Raw genomic sequence first — 27,160 nt, 5'->3', positions numbered from 1 at the left:
ATCGATTTGGTTAATTAAAATGGTTTAATTAACCAAGTAAAGAAGAGATTTCTAATTTAATTGGGAGTGAAGGGTTATTTCGTAAATTAATGTTTTGAGTTTCCAATATAAATAGATGGTCTAACCCTAATATGAGAACTAAGAAAGAAGAGAGAGAGAAAAGATAAAGTGATTAAAAGATTGTCTCTTAAGAAACCCTAACCGCCACCCACTCTTCTCCCTTGGTAGCCTCCGTCGGATCCCGCCGCTGGAACCTGCCGCCTCCGCACCTACAGCCCCTTTTCTCTTGAATCTCGGGTGCTTGCTATTCAAACCAAGAAACAAGTGTTATTTCTTGAGGTACCAGTATGCCTTCTTGATTCCTAGAGGCATTTGTGTGTACGTGATAGTAGAGGGGAGTCACGATTTGCAGTCCCTTTTGATTTCGGGGAAACAAGGGTGCGTTGAGAATCGTCATCGAAAGAAAGGTATAACTTTTAATTATCTATTTATTTAGAGTTTAATCATAGTTCTGGCATGCGCTAGGGTTTTATCATGTTTACTTGCCGTTAAAAATTTTGTTATCAGCTGTGTTATGGCATGCATTTCTCGCATGATAACTCCCTTGTTAGAGTGATACGACCCCAATAGTTAATCCCTGGGAAAACCCTCGCTAATGAATATTGCCCATGGATTTTACAATTTTAGCTAGGGAATTGTCCCAAGCTAATTGCTGTTTTTCTTGTAATGACAGCAATAACAAGCATGATGCTCATTACCAACAAGCTCATCATCAACACAAGATGAAATAATGTGAAACAATGAATTTGAAGAGAAAATGAGAGCCATGCTCAAAGTGCTGAAAAAGAAGGATGAGCAATAGTATGTTTGGCATGCCAACCTATTTGTTTAGATCAACTAGTGATTGGCCACCTGATTAGGGCCTTAGTTCGTAGGGTTATGTGTAGTAGGTGATGGTTTGATTGGGACTCCAGCACTTGGGCAATAACCTTTGTTGCTTGGGGTAATGAGTGGTGTTCTTGCAACCATAATTAACACTTTGGAGCACGGTTTTTCAGATTGCTATGTTAATTGAGATGTTTAGGAGCTGTGCCAAATTTTATAGTAGGTTGGAATAGGAGATCATTGAGTTTAATTTTGAGGAGAACTGTTAAGAGGACACAGAGTTGTTTAAGATGAATATGGCTTTACAATTTGATGAAGAGTTTTAGAGCTCTAGGACTTTGCTTCATGCACTTCTCCTTCAGTTGATGGTGTTGAGTTTGAAGGAGTCGCAGGGAAGCTCTTTTCTAAGAAGGTCAAGGTGGAGGGGTTTGTTTACATAAAAAATTTTGCATGTCCTAATTCAAATCAAATTAGAATTTTAAAACCACATATGACCCAATCATAATCAAATTAGGACAACATGTGGATAAGATAAATAAATTTCATAATATTTGGATATATTCAAGATCACCCAAAATACATATCCTGAGGCGATTTAAATATTAAAATCCAAAGATCAACCTAGAGCACAGATCTCAAGGTGATCTAAAAACTACTCAAATATCAAGATCTGCCGAGAGCACTGATATCGAGGCGATCTAAATATTCAAATCTCCGGATAAGCCAAGAGCACCAATCTCGAGGCGATCCAAAATACTCAAATATCAAGATCTGCCGAAAGCACAAATCTCAAAATGATCTAAAAAAATATTCAAATATCCGAATCAACCAAGAGCACAGATCTCGAGATGATACAAAATACTCAAATATCAAGATTAGCCGAAAGCACCGATCTCGAGGCAATCTAAATATTCAAATCTCAAGATTAGCTAAAAGCACTGATCTCGAGGTGATCCAAAAATATTCAAATCCCTAGATCAATCAAGAGCACAGATCTCGAGATGATTTAAAAATATTCAAATATCCGAATTAGCCAAGGACACATACTTCAAGGCGATTCAAAATATCCAAAATCCTAAGATTAGCCAAGAGCACCGATCTCGAGGCTATCTAAATGTTCAAATCCCAAGATCAGCCAAGAACACAAATTTCAAGGCGATCTAAATATTTAAATTTTCAGATTCGCCGAGACAAGGCAATCTAAAAAAAAAGTACTCAAATCTCCGGATCAGCTAAAAGCATTGATCTTCAGGCAATCCAAATTTCAAAATCAGCTTATAGCACCGATTTTGATGCAACCACAATACCAAGATCAACCGCGAATACAAATCGCGATATATATATATATATATATATAACAAATAAAATAAATTAAAATAAAAATAAAAATAATAATTAATTAAATAAAAAAGGATAGAAGATTAAAAAATCAAATAAAATAAATTAAATCGTATAAAAAAATACATAATAAGATATAAATATAAATCAACTCAGACCAAAAATATAAATATAATTAAAATAGAATAAAATCCGATAATAAATTAAAAAATCAATCAATCAATCAAATCAAATAATAATAATAATAATGATAATAAAAATAATAAATTAAAATAAATTAAATATATATAAATAATAAATACAATAATATATCTATAACAATAAATCAATCAAATCAAGTAAAAAAAATAATAATAATATATAATATATATATATATATATATCTTTAAAAAATTAAAATAAAATAAAATAAATAATAAAATAAAATAAAACATCTTATATATATATATATATACAAAATTCAAATCAGATAAAAAATGATAATATATATAATATTGGTAATAAATTAATAATATAAAATAAAAAATAAAATAAATAAATATTATATATATGTATATAATATAATAAAAATATATATAATGTAATATATATATATATATATATTTTTAAGAGAGAGGAAGATGTGGGGGATATATATATATATATTTAAGAGAGAGGGAGACGTGTGGTGGGGGGGAGGGGGAAAGGGGGGGGTGCATGAGAACATGAGAGGCATGGTTGCCCACGCGTCTCACAACTGCACAACCTCACGATCTTCATAACTGTCCACGTCCACTTGATGGTTTTTAAAAAAGAGGGACGACGAAGATTGACCAAAAAAACCCGGAGGGAGGAGAGAGCCAGACCCAAAAAGCGAGCAGAGCAGGGGAAAAAAAGATGAAGTAGAGGCGAAGGGAGGCCAGCAAAGGAAATGAAGAGAAGGAAAGAAGAAAAGGAGAACCAGCGAAAGAAAACAAGAAAGAGAAGAATACGGTTCCAGTTCTCTCCATACCAATACCAGTACAAAAAAAAAGAGGTTGTTGCCGTTGCTATCACCATCATTACTACCATCATCGCCACCGAGAGCATCAATCGAACGGTCTAGGCTGGCGCTTTCTCCACCTTCGCAAAGATGTCCCAGTGTTCTTAATTCAAATGTTGAAGTGCTAAACAAGTCGGAGGCTCTACATATGTGACCATCAGCAACACCAAGGGTCTTCAAGGTATTCTCAAGACCAAGATGCTTGTTGAGATGCTGGAGATATCAAACTCACACAAGATAGGAATATTTTGTTGAAGGAGATGCGAATTCAAAACCCTACTGCCATCACGATCGCGAGGACATAGATGCCTCAGATTAGATTCAGCAAGGCTCTCCCGAGAGATGGCGGTTACGGACCTACACTCAAAAGGCCTCTGCCCGTCGGATATAGTAATGGTGGTGTGCCTTGAATGCCTGGTCATTGCTGATCTCCCTGTCGCCAAAAGCCTCAGCACCATCATCTCCTTCGCCCCTCTGTGAAAATCTAAAGAAGAAGAAAGGAAGAAGAGAGATAAAAAAAAAGAAGAAAGAAGGAGAGATGAATTGCCTGTTGCTGTTTTTTGCCGTTGCAGCCCATCGTTGGAGGATAACAATATCGATGTCGTTGCTTATTGTTGCTGCCAGTAGCCGTTGTCGATGCCGCTCATCGCTTAATACTTTCCAAGAATCTATACATGAATCCTAATCTCTACTAACCATGGCTGAATCACTTCAATCCTATCATCAGCACCATCGTTGATGTTAGGAATACTGTCGAAGCGTCATGAGTCTTGGATATCCTATCGAGAGGAAGCAAGAGGAACCCATTGCTGTCGTTATGGATTTTTATGAGGATGATGAGATGACATTGCTGGGAGGGAATGGAAGGAGAATAGATTCGTGGAGGATAAAAAAGAAGATCAAGATGAAGAAGCCAAAGAAACCCAAGTTCTCTGTAACAAAGACCACGCTAGAAAGTTTGTGTGTATTCTTTGGCATCACAAGTGCAAGCTTGTCCACACTGGCTTGAATATTAGTCATTGATCACAAGCCAATTGGCAAGGTCCATCTCAAGATGTTACTGGTGAGGAAGAGTTGGTCGGATGATGATATATTTTTGGTATTCAAAGAGACAAAGAGGATGCACTTGAAGATGAAGACAAAATAAGATCAAAGAAAATGTATGCATGGGAAGCAAACACACGTGATGTGTATGTACCTGCATAAGTTTCATCAAAATATTCATCAATTGCAGCCGACGCTGTCATGCTCCAGAAGGGTATGTGGGCATTCTCCGCAGATACTTTCTCTCGTGCAGTGATATCGTATTGATTCTCTACTAGGCGCACATAGAGAAATCCATCCAGGCCTATGTCTCCAGAGCCGGTGGTAAATAACGAGGTTGAAAGAAGATGACAGTGATCAAGACATCTCAAGAAAGTGAGGATGATGACAAACATGACAGTGATGATCTGACTTTAAAAATATGAAATACAAGTGGAAATCCATCTCAGACAAGTGTTGGCACATCTATACTCTTTCTAGATATCATAATCGAACCACAATTATATGAGTTAGTCAAATCGCTAATTGAGCAATTGAAGATGCTATGTCTTTTTGTTAAGAACAAGGGTAACCTGGTTGATGGACCATCTTATAGCGTGTCACCGAAGAAGGGAAAAAAAAAAAGCTCATGCAATGTATGTAAACTCATGGCAGTGGAATCCAAAGGATCTGGGAATTTGTAGATGTTTCTCATTGATGCTCAAATTTTCATGTGTATATATATGAAACTCCCCTTCAATATTAATATGCAAATCTTTATATAAAATTTCATTAAAACACATGTATATGTATATGATAACATGAAGAGAGGATGTTTTAATTTGGTGCAGTAATCAAGACATAATATACTATGCAAAAACGCCCCTTGAATGAAGCATTATATGCCTCCTGAAGCAGCATCAAGACTTTTGAAGTACTCATCAAATTTGTATTGCACAACATTGGAGTCTTGTTATCATCTTTTCTTCGATGAATTGAAGGACTCAAGACACACTTGCTAAATGGGTGTGAACTTCCGCTTCATACCTCAAGAGTTATCTAATGCGTCTCCTGAATGGATCCATGGTCTTATCCCGGAGTATGCACAAAAATGTATAAAAGTTAGCAACATGATTATGTTGCCACCACAGGAATTGGTAGTTATTTATCAATCTTCAATAGATGATAATGCACCAATACGTGCTCAGAATATAGAGCCATAAGAAATGAAAGAACAAGGACTGAAAGCTGGAGAATTAAGGTGGCTTTCAAATAGTAAGCCATGGAGTTATTCCACAATGTTTTGAAAACCGGACCGGACCAGTCGGTCCAACCGAAAAAACTGGGAACCGGACTGTAGTCCAGTCCGGGTTAATGCCAATATTTGACTAACCTTGGAACCAGTCAAACCCTGCTAAAACCGATGAGCTGGCCTGTTGGACCGGAACTGAGCAAAACCAGGTTTTTGAATTAGGTTTGAATTATTTGTTTTTGAAAATTGGAATGCTACTTTTCTCTTAGTCTTGGTCAAGAGAGTCCAGAGACTCCAAACTCACAGAAGAGTAGCCGACAGCCTCATGCCCTAAGTGCCCTCATCCTCATTCATTCATTTTTCTAAACTTCCGGTCAGTGTTCTCATTCATTTTTCCCATAATCTTATTATCTTCTTAATGTTCTGAATTCTAAGCTTGATTTTTTATTTTATAATTTTTTAATGGTTGTTTTTCAATTTTCTTTGTGTTGTTTCTAATTTTTGTTATGGATTTTTCATTTTAGAGAGAAGAATTTGGTGGATCTGAGGAAGGGGTTCAAGATCTGAACGATCGGTATGTTTTATGTGTTTTTAGTTTTTACTTTTTTTATGGAAATAATTTTTTTTTTTTTGGTTCTGAATATTAATTTGATTGAGTTGCATTGGATGGTTGATGTTTAGTTTTTGCATTTTTGAAAATGTTCAATCAAAATTGTTGATGTGCTTCTGCTAATTGTTGATGTTGATGGAGTTGCATTGGATGGTTGATGTTTACTGCGTATTAGATGGTATTGATGTCCCTTTGCTGCTTGCTTGGATGAAAAAAAGATTGCTTCATTTGATCTATGTTTCTTTGATATACATAATTCTTTGATATACATAAATGTATACTAAAAGTGTTGCTTTTCCATTTGCTTTTACATTGGTATTGATCTGAAATATTTCACAAGTCAATGTACATGTGTGTGCATATTTTCCAAGTACTTGAACTCAGAGGCTTTAAAGACTCATGTTTAATATTTTACTACAAATTCTTACTATCACTCCCAATTTTCCATCTATATGTTTTAACATTTAGATATTAATTTTCCTATTATTTCTTTTTTTTTATAAAAACACTTATGTTTAAAAATTATCATTAAAATGTCTAAACTGTAAACATATACTCCTAGTTGAGGAGAATAGTGTACATTTGCATTTGTACATACTAAGAAAAAGACCTTGATTTCTGAAGGGCTTCTCATTTGATCAATCCAAAACTAAGCTTTTTAACTTTCAATTGATTATCAAATATTAGTATCCAAAAGATAAATTTATCATAAAGATACCAAAAGAAAGAGGAATTTATCTCACTTTTTATAAAACATCAAAATAAGAATTCCAATGTTAGACACAAACTCACATAAATTAACTTAACAATAAATTAAATAAACAAGCATGCATCAATGAAGTTCATGAAGTTGTAGACAACAATGGCCTTTGAGATTGGCTTTCACTAACATTGAGATTATCATCCTTATATATATAATTAAATATATGCCGTGATAATGTTATTATATATATATATATGTATAATTAAATATATATTATAATGCATGCATGCTATTATAATTGTATATGTATAATTAAATATATACCATGATAATGTTATTATATATATGTATAATTAAATATATATTATAATGCATGCATGCTATTATAATTATCAAGCCTTATAAATGCATGCACCTAGATAATGTTTCTTAAATTTATCATTCCATTCATGTTTCTATATAACATCTTTGTTTTTGTTTTTAAAATCTTATAAAGATTCGAACAAAATGGATACTAATGAATCTGGATCGACACCATCAAATGAAGTGCAATCTGCTAGTGTAAATATTCGACAAAAAAAAGACATTGCATGGAGATATATAAGTGAGGCTCAAAATTCTTAAGGAAAAAGAGTGTTGGTTTGCAATTTTTGTCATAAACAAAATTCAGGAGGAGGGATTAACAGAATGAAGCAACATCTTGCTGGATCAAAAGGCAATGTTGATTCATGCAAGCGAGTACCTTCAGATGTTCAATTTTTGATACAAGGATCATTGAAAGAAAATGTTCAAAAGGCCAAAGAGAAGAAAGGATGTTTTGATGAACTTGAAGGTAATGATGTTGAAGACACTTCTTGTCAAGTAGGCAAAAGTAGTAATTGTGTGAGTGCAAGTCCCAAAGGTAAAAGAAAAGCTTCTTCTGGCATTGAATCATATTTTACACATGGAATTGCCGATCCTACCCAACCAAGTATAAAAGCTTCTTTGCAAAGTAAGGAGAAATGGCATGATACTGATATGTCAATTGCGATGTGGTTCTATCATGCATGCATTCCACTAAATGCTATTAATTCTCCTTTCTTTCAAGTTCCAATTAGCAAGATAGCAAGTATGGGCCATGGTTATACTGGTCCTAGTTATCATGCATTAAGAGTTAACTTGTTAAGAGATTGCAAGCAACAAGTAAAGTTGACTATTGATAGTTTTTAAAAAACTTGGGCTGAAACAGGATGCACAATCATTGGTGATGGATGGACAGATTCTAGACAAAGATCTTTGATCAATTTTCTTGTATATTCTCCTAAAGGGATATCATTTATTAAGTCAGTTGATGCTTCAGGCTTTATTACAAGTGCAGAGACATTGTGCAATCTCTTTTCTGAAATTATTGAAATAGTTGGTCCTAAAAATGTAGTTCATATGGTGACAGATAATGGAGCAAATTCCAAGGCTGCTGAAAGGAAGATTACAGAGAAGTATGTTAATATTTATTGGTCTGCATGTGCCGCTCATTCTATAAATTTGATTATGAAAGATATTTCTGAAATGCCTACTATTCATAGCTTGGCCATTCTTGCTTCAAAGATAACGGTTTTCATCTACAATCATAAATGGGTTTTGAATTGGTTGAGAAACCAACCAAATTGGACAGAAATTATTCGTCCAGGAGTTACTCGCTTTGCCACTACTTTTATTGCATTGAAGAGTTTGCATGACCATAGAAGTCACTTACAAGCTTTGGTTGTTTCTTCAAACTTCAAAAAATTTCTTAATATGCAAAAAGGGAGAGAAGTAAAACAAATTATTTTGGATGAAAATTTTTGGAGAAATTGCTTGATAATGGTGAAGATAATGGGTCCATTGATTCGTTTGTTACGGATTTGTGATTCTGATGAAAAGCTAGCAATGGGATATGTGTATGATGGAAAATATAGGGCTCGGAAAGGCATTAAAGAATTGTTCAAAAAGAAGAAACATTTGTACAAGCCTTACACTTCCATTATCAAGGAGCGATGGAATAGTACTTTACGTACTGGAATTCATGTTTTGGCATATTGGTTGAATCAGGCATTTCTGTTTGATGAGCATAACTTGTGCCAAAAATTAGAGGTTCAACGAGGCATACTTGATGTAATTGAGCAACAAACAATGTTTAAACCAACTGAACTCATGGAAGAGATGAAAATATTTAGGGAAAGACAAAAGACTTTTGTTCGCCCGCTTGCTTTAAACACTCTACTACTCCTGGTAAGAATGAAATCACTTTATTTTAACTTACATGACATATAATTGATTTTTTTTAATTTTTATGATTGTTCAATATATTAACATAGTATTGCTATATATTTTTGTAGATGAATGATGGAAATTCTTTGGTTGTGATGTTCCTAATTTGCAAAAGTTGGCAATTAGGATTCTTAGTCAAACTGTTTCTTCTTCTGGGTGAGAACGCAATTGGAGTGTATTTGAACGTATACATACCAAGAAAAGAAATAGATTGGAGAACCAAAGACTCAATGACTTAGTATATGTTAGGGATGGGCATGGGGCGGGGATCTGCCCCGTTTGTGGCGGGGACGGTTTCCTCCCCCGCGGAGGCGGGGGTGGGGGAGTAAAATTCCCCGATCACTGTAGTGGGGAGTGGGGGTGGGGAGTGATCTCCCCACCCCGAAATGTTATATATATATATATATATACAACAATATATTTGTTGAAATAAAAAAAATAAAAAAGAATATATAATATAATACAATGTTTGTTATTGGTAATGATTAGTCTCAATTAATATCTAATTTAATGGATTTTTTTCCTTAGATTATTGGATTTTTGTAAGAAATGTGTTAAAATAAAAATTAGAAAATATATAATATAATATCATGTTTGTTAATAATAAAGATGAGTCTTAATTGGTATCTAAGATTCTAAGTTCATGAATTTAAACATTAGATTAGTGGATTGTTTTTTAAAAAAAAATTGTGTTGGAGGCCGGGGTGGGGAGTGGGGGCTTCCTCCTCCCCGATTCCTCAACTGGGTCGGGGACGGGGAATCCCCACCCAATATGAGGGAGTGAGTGGGGAGATACTCCCCGTCCCCGCCCGCCCATGCCCATCCCTAGTATATGTTCATTATAACCTACGTTTGCAACATAGGTACAAATATTTGTGTTTTTTTACTCTCATAAAATACTTCATATGACATTGATTTAATTTTTTTTCCTAGGTTGGGTTCAAAAGATAGATCTTGTGATCCAATTGATTATGAGTGCATTGATAAGACCGAATTTTGGGTGGTGGAAGAGGAACCGGAAGGAGAACTTGATTATGATGAATTGGAATCTATGGTAGAAGAGCAACCAAGAATGGATGAAGAATCAACCAACTTATCTAAAGGTTAATCTTATTAAGTTTTTGAACTATTACTTTTACAATAGTTAATGTCGTTGATGTTTAATGTTCTTATGATTTTTTTAGGTGGCAATGAAGATGATACGGTGGTCATTGAGGATGATGATAATACAATGGTTGGTGTCCAAGGAATGACTACCAATGAGTTGGATGAAGAAAATTGGCTTGCATGATTACATCTCTTTTAAGAAATTAGATGAAAATGTTTTTTGCTATGTTGTTGATTTGGTAGACTTTCATATTTATTATTTATGTATGGATTTGTGGTTAACTAGTTAAGTTTTTGCTATGGTGTTGTAGACTTTCATATTTACGTATGGATTTTGTGGTTAACTTGTTAAGTTTTTGCTATGGTGTTGATTTGGTAGATTTTATATTTATGTATGGATGATGTGGTTAACTTGTAAAATTTTTGTGATATTTTGGATATATATATATATATATTTGAAAAACTATGGAGGATTTTTTTTTTTTTATCTCAAATTAACTTATGTAGGATTATGTTATTTAATTGTCACACAAAATATTTATAATTTATATTATTTTAAATATATATATATATATGTGACGTCATCCGGTCCAACTGAAACGGGTTATCCAGTTGGACCGACCAACCCATGACCCAAATATGAGGCCGATTCGCGGTCCGGTCCGGTTTTCAAAACATTATTATTCTACAATATATAAAGTGGGCCCACCATGAATATACATGCAAATTATTACGTGATTGAGAAGAAATTGAAAAGCATGCATCATGTTCTGGTTTATTTTAAAAAAAGAAATTTAATTAAAGCAGGTCTCACCATGAGGGAAATAAGCATAGAAATGAATCATGTATGCATGTATACTCGCATGCATGTTAAAAAAAATTTAATTAAAAATAATAATAATAATAAAAGGGGCCCACCATTCACATGGGATTATTTTATATTATATATATATATATATAAAAAAAAAACATCCCAAGAGCAACATGCTATATTGATTAAAGGAGAATGGATGGACATGGTATGATGCTGCTTCTTATATTTGCATGGAAATCTTGGTTTGCTGACGTTACTCAAGGAAGTGGCAAAACAATTTCAAAAGTGGGTCCCACTATGAAAATTTGTATGAATGATGTGTCTAATTATGAGGTTATTTTTTTAAAAAAAATTAAATTCGGGCATTCTTCAGGGTATGCAACCAGACTTGTATATATGTATATATATACATTTATATATATGTATGTCTGAAAGTTCAAAGCAACAACAAAATCACTTATTCTGAAGAATGACAAGAATGCTTATCTCGAGGCAAGTCGGCAATGAGACATACAAGACTACAACGAGGCATGCAATGCGATGATGAGGCATATGTAGCGACATGTGACAAAACAAAAAAAAATTAAAACCAAAGCAGTCAAGTCGAGACTCAATATATGAAAATAGTCAAGACTACAAAATTCATATAAATCGACAATTAAATTCAGCAGTCTCAAGACATCAAAAGTCAAAGACCCAAAGAGTTTCACAAGTCAATATTTAGAAATTAATATAAATCGACAATTGAACTAGGCGGTCTCAAGACAGCATAAGTCAAAAACCCAAAGAGTTTCACAAGCCAAGACTTGAAGAAAGTTTCACAAGCATAAAAGCCGAAGCTTATGGAAAGTCAAAATCAAGTTTATAACTCATCAACATAGAGGATCCAGAACTTGAAATACAAATCAAATCCAAAATGTAAAAAAATGTCCAAGACACAAGTTCGGACACAAGTCAAGATGATTTCAAATTTCTTGTATTTAATTTCAATGAAATCCATGAATTCATATTTATTGAAATAAATGAAATTAATTGTTACAACTTGTTTTTTTATTCACACTTATTTCTTAATCGGAGGTTCCTGAGACAATGTCCAGGGTAATTAACATTAGGGGCTTACCCCTAATAGAAGCCATGAACCCATAATCCCTTGAAGTCATAAAAAAAAAAAAATCTGATTTGTGTTCCATTTTTTTTTAACCGGTCTAATCCTAATTAAAGGCAGGGTGAGAAAAAGGAGTCCACAGGGTTGAAGACAATGAATAGGATGCAAGAGATGAGAGAGAGCGGGAGGTTTAATATTAATTTAATTTTTTGTTTTGAATATAATTTCTTAAATAATATTTTAATCTTGTAAAAAGCCAAGTCAGCATGAGTGAATGGAAAACGAAACAATCGTTACGAAATGGACTTGAATTTTCCTATTTCAATAATATAGGGACCTTCGGAGGGCAAATTAAAATAGAAGGACTAAAGGGCAGATTGAGTATAATAGAGGGACCAAATAGCAAAGAGTTACTATCCTTCTAATGTAAAGGTGGTAACAATGGTGGATGGCTTTCTTACTTACCACCATTGTTAAGAAGGAGCATATATATATATATCTGTGTGTGTGTGTGTGTGTGTGTGTACACGTTTAGTGAGTCTTTGCTAAGCTAATTTCCGAATCCAAACCCTGAAATTCGCACCCCCCCTGCGCCTGCGCGTAAGAGAGCATAACCACTAAAGCAAGGTTAAAGGATAATGAATAGTACTATATATAAAGTGGATGAATTACTTGTAGCTAGGCAATGTGGTACTAAACCTTTAGTAGGAATGTTTTGAAACAATATGGGCCTAAAGAATATGGGCCCTCTAACAATTAGATATTAATTTGTTTCACCAGTTGGTCACTTGGAGTTTTTCGCCCAAATTTAGATGATGTGGTAGCCGGAAATGCCACGTCACTCTTTTTTTTAAGTAAGCTGAGTCAGCATCCTCTCTCCAGCTGGGATGAGAGAAAATATAAAAAAAAAAGAGTGACGTGGCATTTCCAGCCGCCACATCATCTAAATTTGGCCGAAAAACCCAAAGTGACCAACCGGTGAAAACAAATTAATATCTAATGACCAAAAAGAAATAAATTGAAACACAATGACCAAAATAGAAATTAGCCATAACACAGTTACCACATGAAAAATTTACCCCATATATATATATATAGAGAGAGAGCTAAGAGACTTTTAAAGAAATAAAATGTGTCACATTAGAGCAAACAAATGTGCAGCTTCGGCATCAGTCATACCATGCAAAAGGTGTATTGGTTCATTGAACTAATGACTAAATCCACTAATCATCTTACTAGCTTCAAACTAATACCACTAATATCACCTAACGGGTAAATTTTTATTAGGTCACTAAACTTTGACTCATTTTCACTTTGATCACCGAACTTCAATTTAAATCAATTTGGTCACTCAACTTTAATTTAATTTCATAGTACAATAAATCAAGGATTTCAATTCCCAATTGATTACATGGCTGTTTGAAAATCCAAGTCAGCTCTCCCCATGACACATTATTAAGTCTATTGGAGGTATCAGTTTCATCGAAAAAAAAGCACATCATTCATTAAAAGGCCGAAATCCCTTGATTTACTATCCAATGAAATCAAATTAAAGTTAAATAACTAAATAAATGCAAATTGAAGTTTGATGATTAAAGTGAAAATATGTCAAAATTTAATGACCTACAAAAAAAATTTACTCATCACCGAACTACTAAATTTATACATTTGATATCTGATTTCAAACATTAAATTGGGATTAACACCTATTAAATTGAAATGTTAATTAATACCAACCAAAATTTGAATTAATATAAAACTTTTTTAATATCTATAATTTTTTAATGTTGATATGAACGGTTTTTTTTTTATCTTGTTTCTTGTTCCACCCTTGATAATGGAGATGAAAACAATTTTTTTTTTATACGCAAAAACAATCATATTAAATATTTTTTTTACAAAGGGTTCATAATCCGGTGGCATTGACCCCACTATGAAAGGTATAGAAATATAGGATTTTCAAGTATTTTGAGTTCAAGTTATGTTAGACACAGTGTCAATAGCGGATTGTCAATATGGATTGTCTTATGTCATTGGGTGAGACCGCGTGGTGCGGGATTGCTCTGCATCACCTGGTGAGTGTGTGCAGACCAGACGATCAATTCTTCATCACCGTGTACGCTCCTGACAAACTGTTCTTGTCGTATTTATATATATATAAAATCCTATTAAATATTTTGAAATATATGCATAAAAACAAGTTGAATTACAAAAGCCGTTTGGTTCATAAAATAAAAAATATTTAATGTAAAAGTTTTTTTTTTTAAATTTATTTTATATAATGGCTTTCAATATGTTAAATAAATTTAGCAACTAAAATTAATGTTTTAATAACCGGACCGGTTGTCGGCCCGGTTAGGCAACCGGTTCCGGTCCTACCGGTTGAACCGACCAGTTCAACCGGATTTAATTTTTTCAAATAAATAAATATTTAAAAATTAAAAAAATATTAAAAATAAGTAAAAAATAATTTCAAAAATAAGGAAAAAATAATACAAAAGATACAAAATTACATATTGCAAAGTTAAATTACCTTTATAAGGTCACAAAATCTCAACTTTACATAAAATTAAAAATTTCAAAATACAAATATACAAGGATACAACCATACAACAAATATTGAAAAATAAAAAATTAAATAAAATATAAATATAAATATACAAATATACAACAACAATAATGATTAAAAAATAAAAACCAAACCATTCAAATGTTTAGTTTAACGTTTTAACTTTAACGATTTAATTATTGATTAGTGTAAAATTATAAGTTAATCATAATAAATTAATGATAATAAATCATAATATATTAATATTTTTATGCATCTTGCATTAATTTTTTTGTGACTTTTTTGCCTTTTTAAAATTTGGACTGAGTTAATGAGTTTATTAACTTTATTTAAGTTTTTAATTATAAAATAAATAAACCAATTAAATAATTTAAATTAATAAATTAGCCGGTCTGGTCCAATCGGTTCACCGGTTGTACCGGTTGAACTGGCCGGTCTGGTTTTTTAATAGTTTATGTGACTAGTCGGCCGGTCCGGTCCGGTTTTTAATTCATTGGCTAAAATTTGAAACAAAGTCAGATTTAAGAATTAATTTTGAAATAAATAAATAAAAATCCTCTATTTAACGCCCCCAACTGTAAGCAATGTCTCAATCTTGATTCCCAATTCTGACTTGCCAATTTCCCGCTTATTTTTCTTGTTTCAAAATTCGATCCAAGTCTCCAGACTGATCCACACAGAGAGAGAGAGAGAGAGAGAGAGAGAGAGAGAGAGAGAGAGAGAGAGAGGGAGATCAATGTCGGAGACCGACGAGAAACGCCTCGCCGGCGAGATCGCTCGGCTTCTAGACGAGTGCCGCCTCTCCCACGCCGTCCATTCACGAAAGCTCAAGGAGCTTTCAGCCCTCCGCTCCTCGTCGTCTTCTTCTTCTCGGGTTCGCTTCTTCCCTTCGTTCGCCAGAGCCCTGTCCCCTCTGTTCGATTTCCCCCGCCGCACACCGGGCTCAGAACGAACCGTTCGCTTCGTCTCCGCCTTCGCCGCGCACAGGAATGTTAGGGATCCGGCTATTTGTGATGCATTTTTGGAGGAGTTCTTGCGGTTCCTCCTCATTGCTGCCGGCGCTACCCACCGTTCCGCTAGGTTTCGGGCTTGCCAGATCATCTCCGAGGTGTGATTCGTGTTCTCTATGCTTGCTGGTTGAATTGGATCTTTATGCTCTTTAACTTGCAATTAGGCCTTTTGCTGGTTCTATTGAATTGTTTGATTTGTCGAAATGTTTAGTTTCAGTGGCTACCATTTTCTCTTGTATTTTCATCACAGCTGGTTTCTCATAGGATTTTAATTTTTATCTTTTGAAGAAAAAGTTGGTTTCTTTATACTCATTACATATGCTTGTGAACATCTGTAAATGCTCTAACTTGTTTGTTTATGATTTTATTTCTCTTTTAAAAATTTTAATTTCTACTCACCTTTCTTCAGTGGAAGAGTTTGCATTTCTTTTCTTATTACTATTGCTTCAGTTTTTTGGGCCTTTCCATCTCCCTGTATAATGGCTTTTAATTTCTTGGATTTTCTGTTATGTTTGTAGATTATTATGCTGTTACCAGATGATGCAGAAGTGAGTGATGAAGTGTGGGATGATGTAATAGAAAGTATGAAGCAGAGGCTGGAAGACAAAGTCCCTGGTATACGGGCTTTTGCAGTTCGTGCATTATCTCGATTTGCAAATGATGTGGATAATGCGGACATTGTCAACCTCTTCCTTGAGACTTTGCCTCAAGAGTCAAGTGTTGTATGTTCTTTACTTCACCTGCATCTTCATTCTTAGATTTCAAGTGTCTTATCTGATAGGTTGGCATTTGAAGGATGTTCGAAAAACGATAGTTTTGTCCCTGCCACCTACCAATGCCACATCGGTGGCCATTGTTGAATCCACACTTGATGTGAGTGAGTCTGTGCGTAGAGCAGCATATTGTGTCTTGGCAATCAAATTTCCAATGCAGAGCCTTAGGTAACTCAGGAATATGGTTTAATGATCAAAGTCCATCACACTTTTTATTGCCATGCAGCTGTAATTATTCTATCTGGATTTCAGCATCAAGCTCCGGACTGTTATTATTCAAAGAGGGCTTTCAGATAGGTCCTCTTTGGTGCGCAAAGAGTGCTTGAAGATGCTGAAAGAAGAGTGGCTTGCTAAGTATTGCAATGGAGATGCCATTGCCCTGCTGAGGTTTCTTGATGTAGAAACTTATGAGACAGTGGGTGAATCTGTGATGGAAGCACTTTTAAAAGATGGAGTGGTGAAAGTGCAAGGCCAGAGTATTAGACAATGTTTAACAACAGCAAATACAAGTGAAGGTATAAAGAGTTCTGGATTGTTTGCTTACAGTTTTTCTTCTTTTCTGTTACTTTCATTATTCGTATGCTCTTGTATTCAATTCTGTGCTATATGTTGTGTGTTATTCCAGTTCTCACATATGGCAGTCATAGGGAAGATGTAACTTGGACTAAATTCTGGTGTTTAGAACAATAAATGAACTACTGATTGAATTGCTGTATACAGTAGTATTGGATATGCCTGCTATTTTATTACTAATATTTCATGGCATTATGGTCTACTTCATCTAGATACCAAAATGTTTGTATTTGAGGAATTATTCTCCATGCAGACTTTAATTTATTATCCTAATTAGAATGATGAGAGAAAAAATTTTTTCTTTGTTTTTTAATAATTCAAAAGTTCAAAAATCAGAACTCCACCACTATTTGCCTTAAAATTTGGGATAGCAAAAAGATATTTAAAATTAGTATTAGTTATGAGAAAAAAGATTAGGGGTAAATTATTTATCATGTTATTGGATTGAGGGGAATTCTATTAAGTTTAGATCAGTTATAGTGTACTTGGATTTAATCTAGATGAGATGAGCAATATCTTTGTTTAGTTACTATGATATGACAGTGGAATTGTCATTGGTGTTATAATAGTTCATAACATTTGAGCTCCATAATCACTACAAACAAGAAATGAAATAAGATTACACATGATTCGCATAACATGCATCAGCTTTTAAATTACCTTTTTATCATTGCACGTCATTCACTGATATAAAAATCAATAACTATATCGTCCATTGTTTCCCTAATAGGTGAGATACTATGTAGGAATTCCCTCATGAATGCACTTGATGTTCCGAATGATTCATTCTTTTAATTAATATGATGAAATGTCCTAGTATATAAGACAGCCAAATGCTTGTTTCACATCTACATCAGATGACATGAAAATCATCTTATTTTCTATTCCTACCATGCCCTTAATTCCATACCATGGAAATTGAGAATAACAAATTTCTTTGATTGGTAGAAATTAGTGATATGGACAACCCATTTCATGAACTTAGAATTAGACAGCTTCTTTTATGAGAGGTATTTCTCATGTGCACCATCCTATCAATTTGTATCTGTGTTGTCCTTGAGAAACATTTGTCTTAGTTGTTTCTTAAGCAAGTTGACAGCCAATTGAAAATAAAGAGTGCAAGAATTAGAGGTCAATTGCATCAAACTGCATGTTTTAACTATGCTTTTGAATTTTATGAGATGTCAAAATATTATTTGGTTTTAACTTGATGTTAGAAAATATAAACTACACCATCTTTAAGTTTGAACACATTTTCAGTTTGTATTTTAGACATTGTAGCCCGTAAACCTAGAAATAATTGCGGAGGCTTTGGTAAATTCTTATGAAATTCATAATAGTGATTATTTAAAAATCTAGGTTCAGGGATATAGCAGATGATGAGGTCATTGAGGATGTTACTCAGAATTAAGACTAGGTGTATGATGTGGGAAAGTGCGCATGTTTTTTTTTAATAATATGATCATAGGGTTTCTCTGAAATTCAAAGGTATATTCCTTAGAGTTACTACTAAAATCTAGAAGAAACTACTTAGATTGATATGTGCTTGCATTTGAAAAGATAGGATAAAGAATGAAGATGCTTATGCTGATTGGGAATAGATTCAATCATAGATAAGAGTCTATTAAGATTGTTTTCAGCTACATCATACATTAATGTAATCCTATGGAGTTGTGAAGGTATTTATCTGGATGGCTAAATGGGCAAAGGAACGACATAAAAAAATAGATGGAGATGATAGAAAATGATGAGTTTAATAAATGTAAAATAAGAGATGGTGTTTGATGGGAACAAGTGAGAAAGGAGAATGCGTGCATTTGCCCTTAATTTCTTTCAAATTATTCATGTATGTTAGCTTCCCTAGATAGTTAAATTTTCTTTCTATCTATGGCTTGTTTTATGGTTCCCTATATATTAAACAATTTTCTAATATTTGAATACAAGTGCACCATAATAGCTGCTGTGTTGGTCAAATGGCTTACTAAAGGCAAGTATATACCAAATTTGTAGGTAGTGAATTGAAGTGGATCCTTAAATATAAAAATTAAATTTACTTTAAGGGAGAATACTCTAACATGGTGTTGAATATTAAGGGTCTTTGCTTGAGTTGGTTTATTGTGTATGGACTACACACTCAGTATTCTCATCATCTTTGGAGGAATTTTAATTCATCTTGATCACTTACTCCATCTTTGTTGTTTCTGGTTATCATTACAGATCATAATTCGTTTCAGCTAATGGAAGCGGAACTTGCTTTATACTGGAAAGCAGTTTGCAAACATTTGCAAGCTGAAGCTCAAGTAGGAATAAGACTTTAATTTTAATTTTGTTTGAAATTTTGTTACTTCCTTATTACTTTGCCTTCCTATGGTCATTTAAAGAACTTGTAAAGAAAATTATAAATGCCCTGTCTTTTTTTTTTGTGGTGGGGTGGTGGGGTGGATTTGACTTTTAAGACAACATTCTTATACGAAAAAGTTGGTATATTGCATGAATTTCATAACTTATATAATTTTAATAATCATCTTGCTTTTGAGATTTGCGTTTCACATAGGTTGGTTGAATGTAGTATGTAGCACTGTTACAAATAAACTATTATTGCGAGTTCCATAATCTTTTAAATATAGCACTTGACTGTGTTGTTTTTCTGCCCCTTTTTATTCTTAATTGATTACATGGGAAAAACAAATGCAGTGGCTTTTCCTCTATTGTCATGCTATCTTGCATACTTACATATCAAGAGTTTCTAATGGCCCTTTTTCTTAAAGAATAAAGCTTCTACATGCCATACTAGCTTTGAAGGACAGTTCTTGGATTAAAATCGTTAATTGAAAACATTTAATTGTGCTAATTCATGTTTATTTTGATTGAAAACATGCATAGTTGTAATGAACAAACTTAATTTAGAAGGGAAAAGCAATAATATTGGAACTTTTAATGAAGATGGTTGGCTTTAAATTTTATCTTTTTTAGCTTTGTCTTATAACATGATGAACTTTTTAACCGAAACTTTACCATCTCAACCTTGCCTTATTTTATTTGATTTCTTAATTTGCCACTTTGTGAAATCAATTTCATAGGAATACCACTTTGATAATGTTCAAAGCACAAAAATGATAAATATTAGACACAAATCAGAAGAGAGATGTTTAAGAAAAAGTCTCCAAAGTCAGCATAAAATCATACTCACAATAGCAAATCTTTAATCTTCAATAAAGAAAAACGTTGTTATTTTGCTCTCCAAGATAGAATGGAAGGGTGAAAGTGGCTTCTATAGTTGAGACAATAACCATTTTGCCATCAGCATCACTTCTGATAAGAGTGATCATATTAACATAATTCTTTATTTTTTGCAATAACTGATCTAGCCAATCATGTTTTGTGATAGCGTTAAGAGGATAGCAGACAAACCAAGAGGTAAAGTGCCCATATTTTTCTAAGCACTCTTATGTGGTTTAGAGTAATATTAGTTTTACAAATTAGGTTTGCTAAACCTTTTATAAGAATAGCATTATTTTTTACTTCAAGATAATTTACAATTTGTTGGGATAAATATCTGTAATAGTTTTTCAAGTCAATGACTTAGAAGATATTTATTTATTAAGGGGTTATAAGTTGTGTAACCTTAGTAAGACCTCATTTCCAAAGATACCTAGAAACATATCAACAAAATAGAAGCTAAAAGAAGTCATCAACATAAGCTACAGTTCATTTGCATTTTTTATGAATAAAATCTCAGGCTAAATGATTAGATTAAATATCAATTGAAACCTGAAAGGAATTTTCCAATGAATTCAAATTTTAAACATCATAATTCATCATCATCTAATATTACGTATAATTCTTCTCCAAATAGATTACTTCATATTTTTTTATCATTGGTTACCAATGTTGTTAAAATTGGCAGCTCTTTAGGTGCCTAACCAGTTTCAGAGTTGATTGCCATGTATTTTATGTTTAATCACTAAAGTAGTTGTCAAATATAGGATAGATTATCAACACTGTTGCTGAAATTTGTACTTAATTAGCATAATTATGATGGCATCTAGTTGCTCATATAGGTTTGGGACTGAGCAGATCACTTCAACCTAACTTACACTTGGCTGGGCCCAGACCAAATGAGCACTACTAAATGTAATTAACTTGCACAATCTTACCATTAATTTATTACATAAAAATGTAATTGATGTATGTGAGTGATTATTTTATACTGTTTATGATTAGAATACTTATGCTTGGTGTGTTATATTGTATAAGTTTTGCTAATAATTACCCCTTTCATTCTATCTTGAAGAGCAAAATAACAATGCTTTTCTTTATTGAAGATTTGCTACTGTGAGTATGGTTTTATGCTGACTTTGGAGACTTTTAAATAAACTTTAAGTCTTAAACATCTCTCTTCTGATTTGTGTATAATATTTATCATTTTTGTGCTTTGCATATTATCAAAGTGGTGTTCCTATGAAATTGATTTCACAAAGTGGCAAATTAAGAAATCAAATAAAAGAAGGCAAGGTTAAGGTGGTAAAGTTTTGGTTTAAAAGTTCATCGTGCTATAAGATCATATTCTTCAAAAGTTAAACCTGACGTACATTATTCTAATTTGCCATCCAATGCACCCTTAAGTGTCTTAAACTTAAAATAGCAAATCCATAGATGATGATAAACACAAATTGCTTCTTGAGCACTCTTGAAGTGACTTATACGTTTCAGTGATGATATTCTGATTGCCATAAAACTCAATAAATACTACTTGATGCAATTCAGTATGATTCTCCAATTGTTTTTCAAGAGGAAACAAAAACAAAAAAACTAACAAAAAAAAACTTTGTTAGTTCATATTTCTCTTCCACTAGAGGTACACATTTTATTATGCCTATCATGTTTTTCAGATCTCCATTCTTATTGCATCATCTAATCCTTCAGGCCAAGGGTTTGGATGCTGCAGCTACAACGGGAACTGAAGCAGAAGTGTATGCGTCAGAAGCTTCAGTCAGTAATGACCTCCTAGACTGTGTCTTACCGGCCACAGTTTCTGATTTTGTAGGATTAGCGAAAGCGCATCTTTCAGCTGGTGGGATTTTAAATTTCTGATACTTTGTTTAGAATCTTTATGTGTGCTTAGTTCACAATAAACTTTTATGGAAGAATTTCGCTTTATATTATGCTTTTGTGTTTTTGAAGTTTTATTTTGCCAGGCTGCTAGTTACCTGAATACTTTCTGAAGTAGTTAAACCATGTAATTGTGTTATATATTCAGGACCGAATTATAGATTTGCTTCCAGGCAACTATTATTACTTGGTGCGATGCTGGATTTTTCAGACACCAGCAACAGGAAAGTTGCCAGTGTTTTTGTCCATGAACTCTTGATGAGGTCTCTTGAATATGAAATTGATGATGATGGAAACAAGGTAATCATAGGGGACGGAATCAATCTCGGTGGAGATAAAGACTGGGCCAGAGCAGTGTCAGAATTAGCAAAGAAAGTGCATGCTTCCTCTGGAGAATTTGAAGCAGTTGTGACTGGTGCCATTGAGGAGCTGGCTCGTCCTTGTCGAGAGAGAACTGCAGATTTTATGCAATGGATGCATTGCCTTGCAGTGACTGGTCTCCTCTTAGAAACCACTGAATTACTACGGAACTTGCAAGGAAAAGCCATTGGAGCTTCTGAACTACTGCATTCTTTATTGCTTCCAGGGGTTAGTGGTGGTGGTGTTATTGTTATTATTTTTATTATTATTTTAATCTCTTATTGGTGCTCAGTTCAGCTGAAAATATTAGCTTTCTTATGTCTTCTGGCATGCATAAATTCAGCATATCTCCATGGTTTGCAGGCAAAACATATTCACGTGGACGTACAAAGGGTGGCCACAAGATGCCTCTGCCTCTATGGGTTGTTAGAAAGCAGACCAAGTGAAGAGCTTGTAAAGCAGTTACGGCTGTCGTTTATTATCGGGCCTTCCTCAGTTAGCATTATGGCAGCTAAAGCACTAGTTGATCTTGCTACATGGCATGGTCCTAATGAACTCGACAAATCAATCAGTATAGGCCCTGAGCAGTCCAGTGATGTTAAAACAGGATTTAACTTGGTAAATGTGTCAAATCTAAAAGAAGATGTTAATATTGGACTAATAGATCTATTATTTTCTGGGCTTGACAAAGATGACTCTTTTCTGAACACTGAATCAGAAGATCAAGAAAATGTTCGGTCTATTCTTGCTGAGGGGTTTGCCAAGTTCCTCCTTCTGAGTGAGAATTACCCAAGCATGTCTATTTCTTTGCATCCTTTGATATTACAAAGGCTCATCACTTTGTATTTCAGTGATGACACCAAGGAATTACAGAGGTACATTTGACCCCAAGCATATTTGTTTATCTTTAGCCTAAAGATTTTCATTAATTTTCCCTTAGCCACTTCTCTGTATACAGGTTGAAGCAATGCTTATCCGTGTTTTTTGATCACTACTCAGCTCTTTCATACAGTCATAAGGCAAGTTATTTTTATGCCACTTTGTAAATATCTCTGTCCATATATTTAACTGTTCAATCATCTTGATTTAGTAAAAGCTTGTCTTTCTTCTTGTTGCCTTGCAAATGTATCTGAGCAGAAGTGTGTCTCCAGAGCTTTCATTCCTGTTATGCAGTCCATGTGGCCGGGTATTTATGGTAACTCTGGGGGTTCACCTGTTCTGATCTCTAAAATGAGAAAGCGTGCCGTCCAAGTGTCACGCTTCATGTTGCAGATGATGCAAACTCCTTTGTTTGCAAAAGAACATGAGGATGTGAGATCCAATGTAGAGAGCTCGCGAAGTCCTGACTTAATGCAACCATCATCTGAATTTGAAAGTGGGGAGGAAGGGCTTGCCATTAGAATTGCCACCGAGGTAAATCCTACAGTCATTTCAAAGTTGATCAAATCAAGCAAAAATTGATATGGATAGTTTTCTAGAAGTTTTTGTTTATAATGTTTTCATTGTCTATGTACTCTGTTTCCCTGTTACAAAGTCATAGCTTGTCTAATTCTCAATAACACCACGTAGCTGATAAGAGCTGCAACTCTTTATCATTATTTATGTTTATGATAATCTATTATGCAGGTGGCAAACTGCCCTGAGAAGAAGATAGCCGCTGGAAAATCATATATCCAGGCACTGTGCAAAACAGTGGGTTCTCTACAATTTAGAACATCAGAGCAAGAGGCAGTAAAATGCATGCGAGGGTTGCTGAACAGCATGATAGCGTCTGTATTGTCAGACAAGGAACTTGTCAAAGAATTGAATCATATGGCTGCACACCTTAAATCAATTGATGAACATCCTGATCAAGAACTGTCACAGGAACGAGCTGATGCTATATTTAGTACGCTTTTCCTTTTCCCTTTCCCTCTTTCATTCTGTGTGGTTAATACACTGGAAGAAAATCATTGAACCTCATTATGATGATTTGCATTTATGCATTGCTTCACTACGTTGTGACTCCAGGTGCATTAGAATTGGATGTAAACCTTAAGATGGATATGTCGGTAATGAATCAACCAACACCTGCACCACGGCCAGCTAGAACTACAGCAGCCCGGAGAAGAGTGAAACGCGAAGATTCATCTGATGATGATGATGATGATGATGAGCATTCGCCACTTCCTTCGATGCCAGTGGCTCCTGGTGTTGTCAGTGCACGCTCTCAATCACAGAGAGCAAGCAAGACAGCAGCAATGAGCAGGATGAGTACTAGAACCAGCAATGCATTGTCAGATACAGATGGTGAAGGTGGGTCAGAAGTTACATCAGAAGAGAGTTCAGATGAATCTCGTGGTGCAAATGCTGTGTGAGTGAACAAATCCAAATTAGTTCCTACATTGATCGAAATCTTTGACTTCTGTATCCTGATTGTCTTAAATATGTTGTATTTCTGATTGTTACTCGAGCTTTGTTCGGTATGTAGACCAGATGTGTACTTATCTCTGGAGAATGTATTAGCTAATTATATGTTACTTTTTGTCTGAAATATTGAACGGAGCTTGTTCTGTGAATTTGATTGTTAAATTCAGTGTTGATCTTGGAATACTATTTATATAACATTCGCAATAGATATATTATTGTATGTTCTGAGTTGACTCATAATGATATTCCATGGTAGATCGCTTTTAACATTTTTTTTACGGTATAATACCCTAGTTGGTCCCTCTACTTTTCTCTCTCTTCCCTTTTGGTCCCTCTATTTAGAAATGCTCCCGACTATTCCTTCTACTTTTGAAAATGTGCCCACTTAGTTAAAAATGCTCCCAACCAGTCCCTCTACTTTTAGAAATGTGCCCACTTAGTCCCTCTAAGTGGGCACATTTTTAAAAGTAGAGGGACTGGTTGGGAGCATTTTTAACTAAGTGGGCACATTTTCAAAAGTAGAGATACTAGTCGGGAGCATTTCTGAGTAGAGGGAGGGAAGAGAGAGAAAAGTACAGAGACTATTTTGGTGATTATACCTTTTTTTACAGGTACAAGTAGTTTTTGTTATTTCTTGACTTATATTTGTGTTTGATTGCCCCAAAAATGTATAAATATGGGTATTGCAAATGACTTATAGACTATATATGTATATATATATAATATTTAACTTATAAGATTTAATAACTTTTTTTGGTTAGGGTGTGTTTGGTTCGCCGAAGTGGTGACTTCCGAAGCACTTCTTTGTGTTTGGTTTGCCGAAGTGAACTTTGAACTGGTGATTTGACAAGTTCCAAAACACCCCACTTCACCCCATCCACTTCGCGAGAAAAAACCCCAAAGTGGGATTTGTGGCCGTTCACTTCCTTCACGTGGTGTGACGTGATATGTTGGACTTCACCCCTATCTTTCTCCAATTCCCAGGCCATTTCCTGGCTTTTCTTCTAGGGTTCTCCACTCCCGATCTCTCTTCCCTCTCGTCTCCCTTCTAGGGTTCTCCGCCTCCACTTCCAATCTCTCTCCTTCTCCTCTTCGAGTATCTTCTAGGGTTCTTTGCCTCCTCCACTCCTGACCTCTCTCTCTCGTCGCCGAGTCTCTTCTTGGGTTGTCCACCTTTTCCACTCCTGATCTTTCCCTCTCGTCTTCGCCCGAGCATCACCGTATCTCTGTGACCACCATCCCTCCCTCTATGGGCTGTGATTCTGTTTTCCTTGTTTGCCAGCGATTCATATCTAACTCGGTAGACATCTTTCCTCCAAGAAATGGATGCGAACGATGCTATTTGGTTTTTTTTTCTTTTTTTCCTTTTTGTTCTTGACGTACTATCTTTTTTTTTGTGTTCCATTTTTTTATTGTGTTGTTTCCTCAAGTTTTTCAGATGGTATTATGATTGTCTTTGATTTTCTAGGTTTTCTTCTCCCGATCTTGAGTGTCTTGCATATCTGCAAGATTTTGTTTTTGTTTTTGGTTAGTTGTTGCTATTTTTGATATATTTGATGCTAGTAGCTTGTCCGTTTTTACCCTTTTTATTATTTTGTTGTTCCCTTCTGTTTTCAATGGTTTTCCTCTCCCGATCTTGTTTTCCTTCCAGATCTACAAGAAAACCTTTTGTTTTATTTTTTCATAATGGTTTATTTGTTAGCTATACTTGTGACAACTGGTTTTTTTTTAGGCCATGCTATTTTTGATATATTTTCCCCTTTTCCCCTTTTTTTTTGTTTGTAGCTTGTCTGTTTTTACCTTTTTTTTATTTAGTTGTTCCCTTAAGCTTTGCAGATGATACGATCGTGCCTACTGTTTTTAGTGGTTTTCCTCTCTGGATCTTGTTTTCCTTCCAGACCTACAAGAAAACCTTTTGTTTTATTTTTTTCATACTGGTTAATTTGTTAGCTATATTTGTTCAACTGGTTTATTTCTTGTTCATAGTGGTTATATCTTATTTCTTATTTCTTATTCATTATCATAACATGTCTTATTTCTTTTTTCCAGATCTGCATATTATTTGTTAGCTATATTTGTCATTCATAGCACACTGGTTTATTTCATATTGGTTTATTTCTTGTTCTTATTCATACTGGTTTATTTCTTTTGTTGTATTTCTTATTTCTTATTCCTTATCATAGCATGTTATTGTTTAGATATTATGTTGT

General features: G+C 34.3%; 2 protein-coding genes across 2 annotated transcripts; both read left to right on the top strand.

Moving 5' to 3' along the window:
- Nucleotides 1–7,519: 7,519 nt before the first annotated feature.
- On the top strand, nt 7,520–10,409 carry LOC120282824. Its single transcript, XM_039289668.1, has 5 exons — nt 7,520–7,961; nt 8,061–9,079; nt 9,187–9,293; nt 10,052–10,221; nt 10,303–10,409. The coding sequence occupies exons 1-5, from the start codon at nt 7,520–7,522 to the stop codon at nt 10,407–10,409; spliced, it is 1,845 nt and encodes a 614-aa protein (XP_039145602.1).
- A 4,916-nt stretch (nt 10,410–15,325) lies between these two features.
- Nucleotides 15,326–25,121, top strand: LOC120281714 (condensin complex subunit 3). The gene is made up of 12 exons (XM_039288414.1): nt 15,326–15,821; nt 16,242–16,445; nt 16,519–16,664; nt 16,749–17,011; nt 19,287–19,369; nt 21,996–22,143; nt 22,330–22,769; nt 22,905–23,416; nt 23,500–23,560; nt 23,679–23,954; nt 24,168–24,429; nt 24,552–25,121. Exons 1-12 carry the CDS (start codon nt 15,450–15,452, stop codon nt 24,896–24,898), a joined length of 3,114 nt encoding a protein of 1,037 aa, XP_039144348.1. The 5' UTR covers nt 15,326–15,449; the 3' UTR covers nt 24,899–25,121.
- The last annotated feature ends 2,039 nt before the right edge of the window (nt 25,122–27,160 follow it).

Source organism: Dioscorea cayenensis, chromosome 18 (genome assembly GCF_009730915.1).
Source record: "Dioscorea cayenensis subsp. rotundata cultivar TDr96_F1 chromosome 18, TDr96_F1_v2_PseudoChromosome.rev07_lg8_w22 25.fasta, whole genome shotgun sequence".
In the NCBI taxonomy this organism is placed as follows: domain Eukaryota; kingdom Viridiplantae; phylum Streptophyta; class Magnoliopsida; order Dioscoreales; family Dioscoreaceae; genus Dioscorea; species Dioscorea cayenensis.
Note: the sequence above shows the minus strand (reverse complement) of the source record. Positions and strands in the feature narration are given on the sequence as shown.

Coding starts and splice junctions, on each gene's coding strand:
- LOC120282824 (XM_039289668.1), top strand. CDS start 7,520: ATGAAGCAACATCTTGCTGGATCAAAAGGCAATGTTGATTCATGCAAG. Junction 7,962..8,060: donor TATGGGCCATGGTTATACTG/GTCCTAGTTATC, acceptor GGGCTGAAACAG/GATGCACAATCATTGGTGAT. Junction 9,294..10,051: donor GGTGAGAACGCAATTGGAGT/GTATTTGAACGT, acceptor TTTTTTTCCTAG/GTTGGGTTCAAAAGATAGAT.
- LOC120281714 (XM_039288414.1), top strand. CDS start 15,450: ATGTCGGAGACCGACGAGAAACGCCTCGCCGGCGAGATCGCTCGGCTT. Junction 19,370..21,995: donor ATTTGCAAGCTGAAGCTCAA/GTAGGAATAAGA, acceptor CTAATCCTTCAG/GCCAAGGGTTTGGATGCTGC. Junction 22,144..22,329: donor GAAAGCGCATCTTTCAGCTG/GTGGGATTTTAA, acceptor TTATATATTCAG/GACCGAATTATAGATTTGCT.